The sequence below is a fragment of the Drosophila busckii genome, chromosome 2L (genome assembly GCF_011750605.1).
Source record: "Drosophila busckii strain San Diego stock center, stock number 13000-0081.31 chromosome 2L, ASM1175060v1, whole genome shotgun sequence".
In the NCBI taxonomy this organism is placed as follows: domain Eukaryota; kingdom Metazoa; phylum Arthropoda; class Insecta; order Diptera; family Drosophilidae; genus Drosophila; species Drosophila busckii.
Genome location: NC_046604.1, coordinates 11702301 through 11707494, shown reverse-complemented (window position 1 = coordinate 11707494; position 5194 = coordinate 11702301). Strand labels below are relative to the sequence as shown.

At 35.0% G+C, this 5194-nt stretch overlaps 1 protein-coding gene across 1 annotated transcript; it reads left to right on the top strand.

The window, feature by feature from the left end:
* The first annotated feature begins 507 nt into the window (after window positions 1-507).
* LOC108603537 (FUN14 domain-containing protein 1) lies at window positions 508-1352 on the top strand. The gene is made up of 2 exons (XM_017992447.2): window positions 508-597; window positions 667-1352. Exons 1-2 carry the CDS (start codon window positions 558-560, stop codon window positions 996-998), a joined length of 372 nt encoding a protein of 123 aa, XP_017847936.1. The 5' UTR covers window positions 508-557; the 3' UTR covers window positions 999-1352.
* The last annotated feature ends 3842 nt before the right edge of the window (window positions 1353-5194 follow it).

Genomic DNA, 5194 nt, shown 5'->3' with positions numbered 1-5194 from the left:
CGGTTGCCTTGTGATCGTTGACTGCCGAATTTTTTCTTATCTATTGCAATTCTTATCAGCTGTAAATGCTTTTACAAATTATAATTTATTATGATATTAAATATGCATTTTAGACAAGCTACATTACTGTCAAGCAACTTAAATAGGTAAACTCTGCAGCTCTTCATCATATATATGCAATTATTGATTATTAATATTATTTTAAACAGACACTTATTTTATTAAAATATAATACACAACATTTTAAACAGTTGCCAAAATTGCACTTTATTTATTATAAAATAAATTTAAACTTTCAGCAGCACGCGCTGCGCCTATTTTAATTACTGCAGCTGTCATCAAATAACAGCAACTATTAATAATAACTGTTGCTAATTTTGAAATTGATACAAACTAATTGAAGCTATCAGTTTTAGATTGTGTGTGGTCAATAAAATTAATGCCAAAATATATACGCAAATTAGCGATAAACAAAATATTTTGTTTTGATGTCGGTCTTAGTTGCCTTTCAAAACAATGTTCAATGAAAATTGCAGCTGGAAAATTGGCTTTGAAATATGAAAAAAAACATGAGTGAGCTGAGAGTGGTGAAAGCAAGTACGTAGAATTTAGTTGGAACAACTAGTTGTTTAGCCAATATGCCTTTCAAACTAAATCTGGCCACAGCGGTAAACAAATTAAACAAACGCTCGCCGTATGAGCAAATTGGTCTAAGTGCGGGCTGTGGACTGCTAACGGGATTTCTGCTGCTGCGTGTGGGCAAAGTGGTGGCCGTTGTGGCGGGCTGCAGCATTTTGGCGGTGCAACTGGCTATCGAGGCGGAGATCATCATCATCGACTGGGAATATGTGGCCAAGCAGCAAGCCTATGAGACGGCGCTGATTCGTAGCGATGGCAATGCCAGTCTGCTGACCAAATTGAAGTCCATGGACCGATCCACGGCACGCGTCGCTGTTGGCTTTCTAGCTGGATTCTTGCTGGGCTTTGGCTTAGCTTAAATTTAATACAAATAAATGCGCTTGACAAATTGTAGCCTGGCACACTTGCTAATGCATTCAGCGCACACACACACACACACACACACACACACACACACGCATGCGAGTAGAAAGTTTCAAGGCACAAAAAAGTTGTAACAACATTTTCATGCGCTTTTAAACATTTCAATTTCCAGGCCACGCAGCAAAAGTAAATTTTATGCATAAGCAAAGTTTTTCTTTCTCTCTTAACCCACCCCCTCCCACAACTGTTAGGCGTGCTGCAAATAAATTGTATGTGACACTGTCGGCTTTTACTTAAGACTCAGCTCTATAGTGTTTGCAAATTAAAATAGATACGGCAAGAAAAACATTTGAGAATCAATTTGATTTGTATCAAAGATTTATTCCCAACAATACAAAAATAAACATTTTAAAGGCCAAATGCCAAATTGTCTGTATGCCACGTGTCGTATGCGCAATATGGCTCAAGGCTTGGCTTTTGTGCTTCTAAATTCAATAGCAGCAGCATTTTAATTATGCAAAGCCAAGTGCAGCTGCAATTTCAATTAATTGCCAGACAAATTCAAATTGGAAAATTACTTGATTTGAATCTAGTTTTCTTCATAAGCAGTTAATGAGTTTAGTCTAATAATTATTTGGCCAACTTAATGCCTCATCTATTCGTTGTAAATGCCAAATTTAATAAACAAAGCAAATTGGCAAATTTGCGCAACCAAACGCAAGCAAAACCAAATTGAAATAATTGCCAAATATATTGCGTATACGTTTGTTAAATTTTGTGCCACAATAACCGCAAATATAAATGCAAAATATTTCGCATACTTTTATTTCGCTTGCTGGCTGCCAAAATTTATCTATGCTATTTAGCAAATAAATTAGATACATTCAACTTAAAACTGCATTCAATTTTCCCAAGCCCCAATGGCTGCTCATTAAATTCTCATGCTTGCCTGCAGTTGGAGCTACAAAAAGAAATGTACCAAACAAGTTTTTGCATCACACACACAGAGAGAGAGAGAGAGAAAATGCCGCCCCTAAGAGTTGCAAGGCCGCTGCCTGCCTCATCAGCTTAGTCGCCGTTGCCGTTGCCGTTGCCATCGTCGTCTCAGCCTCTTCATTTGCTTTCTGTGCCTTTGTACTTGGTACACAACATAAAAGAATAAATGCTAGCAGTACCAAACAAAAAGCCATCCCCAATGTTCCTCCCCTTACCCCGCAGCAGGCAAACAGCAAACAAATAGAAAACTATTTAAGCTTGCAGAACTTTTTGATAGAATCTTTAAACATGTAGCAACATTTAATATATTTCATTAAAGCAAACAAATAAATGTGGAAAATCAATAAACATTCACAAGCTAAATTCAGCTCAACAGTTGTAGACAAATATTTAATCGAAGCTTAAAATAATTCGTTTCGTTTCTATTTACTCAAATTTTTTCCAAATTTTCGAGCATAGCAATTTAATAAAAATATTTTCACAGCTAAAATTTCGTTTATTTCAAAAAAAAAACCATGAATTTCAAACCTTTAAAATTGTACCATGAATTTCAAGCCTAAATGAATTTTTAAAGACTAATTAATAATATGTTAAAGTTTCATTTGAACAGTTGAAGATAAGCGCTCAATTAATTCTAAATTAATTTGCTTTATTATAAATAAATAAGATAAAAATAAGAACAAAATGTAATTAAAAAATATTTTAAGCTTAGTTTATTTAAAAATATAATGCACAATTGAAGCAACACATTTAATTAATTTGAATTAACTTTCCATATTATTTTTGATGTATTGAAAACATAAATAATTTTATTAACAATTTATTTATATATTTGCTGCTGTTTTCTTAAATATAAGCAATAAATTTCAAGCATAAATAAATATGTTAAAAGCTAAATAAAAAATATTTTAAACAAAATAATAAGCTTATGTTGCTTTTACTATTTTTTTTATCAATTTAATATGCTAATAAGTTTTATAAATAATTATGTAAAAATATTTAAGGCTTACTGTCTTAGTATTTTTACTATTTATGCCAACATTGTGCATTTTTTCAGGCTTTGCCCTTTGACCTGCAGCACCTTGCGCAGTTTAACATTTGGCCAGTCCGAGCGGATGTAATTTCCAGCTTAAATTGCCAGGCACATGTTTGGCCGACTAAGGGGCCGCACATAAATCTTGCAAAGTGGGCGTGTTAGCTGCTAGAAGACTAGCAGACTGACTGACTGTCTGGCAAATAGTTACGTGAAATTATTTCCGTAGTCAGTTACAAATATCAAATGCGAATAGACTTGCAAGGAAGTTGTAATGATAGTGCAGTTAGCTCTAGTTAAAGCAAATGCTTTAAATTCAATAGAACTGAATTTTCAATTGCAAGCGGTGCAAAGCGTGCAAATTGTCGCCATAAATGTTAATTAAATGAGCAATGCTAATAGGCGTGAAATATGATAACAAAGCGCAGAGCAAACAGCTTGCTGCACAGACAGGTGGCAGCAACAAAGCTTGCAACAGCTGCCATTGTCTTTAGACCCCGAACCCCAAAGCCCGCAGCTCGAGCCAAAGGAATTCCCGAAAGTTTGCGCCTGCTTGATTATTCGAAGTATGCTTGTAATAATTAAAATGAAAATTAGAAATGTGCAAAAAAAAGGGAGTAACAGCTGTAGCTGTAGCTGCAGCCAACGAAAGAGCGAAAGAGCGCGCGAATGTGTGTAAAAGAGAAGGAGCGCGACAGATTGGCGAGCAGTAAGCTTGGAATTTGCCTTTTGGCGGCATCTAATTAAAAGGGATAAGAGCAGAATCTGTTGGCGCCCAGACAGGTGTGAACTTAAAAGCAGCGCATTAATGAGCCCAGCCAGGCAGGCAGGCGTGGCGGCCATAATTGCTAATTGCCATGATTATAATACGGTGGGTGGCCAAGTGGGCGTTCAGCTGGAAATTCATTGTGTGCGGCAGAATCTGTTGCAATGGCACTAAAAGCGTAATTCAATAAATTAAGACAAGATAAAGGCATTTTAAAAATTGCTTATAAAACATAAATAAATTTAATATATATATATAATTTTTAATATATATAATTTGCAATACTTAAGGCCTATTGGGCATTTAAATTGAAAAGCGCATACATTTTGCTTGCTTTCTCCCGCTTTCTTCATAAGATAAAGCCATTTAAATATATAAAAAAAATAATTTTAATAAGTATATATTATATGTAATATAAACATATTAATAATATTCCGGCATTAAATTTTACAATTAAACTCTTAATATAAAGCTCATTAATTGTTTGCCCTCTTCCTCTCACTTTCTCAGTAAGATTAAGCTATTTAATAATTAAAAAAAAATAAATGTAATACGTAAAAATAAATATAATATATATTTATTAAAAATGCAGCATTAGATTTGCAATTTTGAAAGCCTAGCACTTAAATTTTTAAGTGTATGACTTGCTTTATTGCTCTCTCTCTCTCTCTCCCTCTTGCTCTCATAAAAATATTTACAAAAATAAATATAAGTATAAATACAATATAAATTGAGCGTTATATTTGAAATTTGTAAAGCCTATTGAGCACTCAAATTTTAATTGCAATTTTAATCAATGTTTGCCGCTTTCTCTCTTTGCCGCTGTCTCTCTAAGTTAAAGGCATTTAAACTATTGTTAAAAAATATGTATATATATAATATAAATTTTAATAAAAATAAATTTGCCATACTCAAAGCCCATTGAACACTTGAATTTAAAGCGCAGACACTGCTCGCTGTTTGCTCTCTCTACTTCTCGCTTTCTCTTTCTCGCACTTTGCAGTTATAAACTGTTGCGCTCTTATCGGTGGCACTCAGGCTTAACACGCTCTCAATCAGTGTGCGCAAATACAAACACAAACATGTGTGTGTGTGTGTGTGTGTGTGTGCAGGCACTTGACGGCATCAAAAGCCAAACCAAACACCTGAGGCCTCATTGTGTGCGATTGACCCCGCCTACCCCGCCCAACTTACCACAATCAGCTCGCTATGTGAGACATAATGGGTCATCAGCTGTCTTAATACTGCAGTCAAGTGCTTAACTACGCGTGTGTGTGTGTGTAAAGTGCCATTGACTGACTGACATACGCACTCAGTCAAGCTGCTTAGCGCCCACACACACACACACACACAGATAATAATGAGCAATTGAATGGGCGCCCCTTATCAAGTTATTT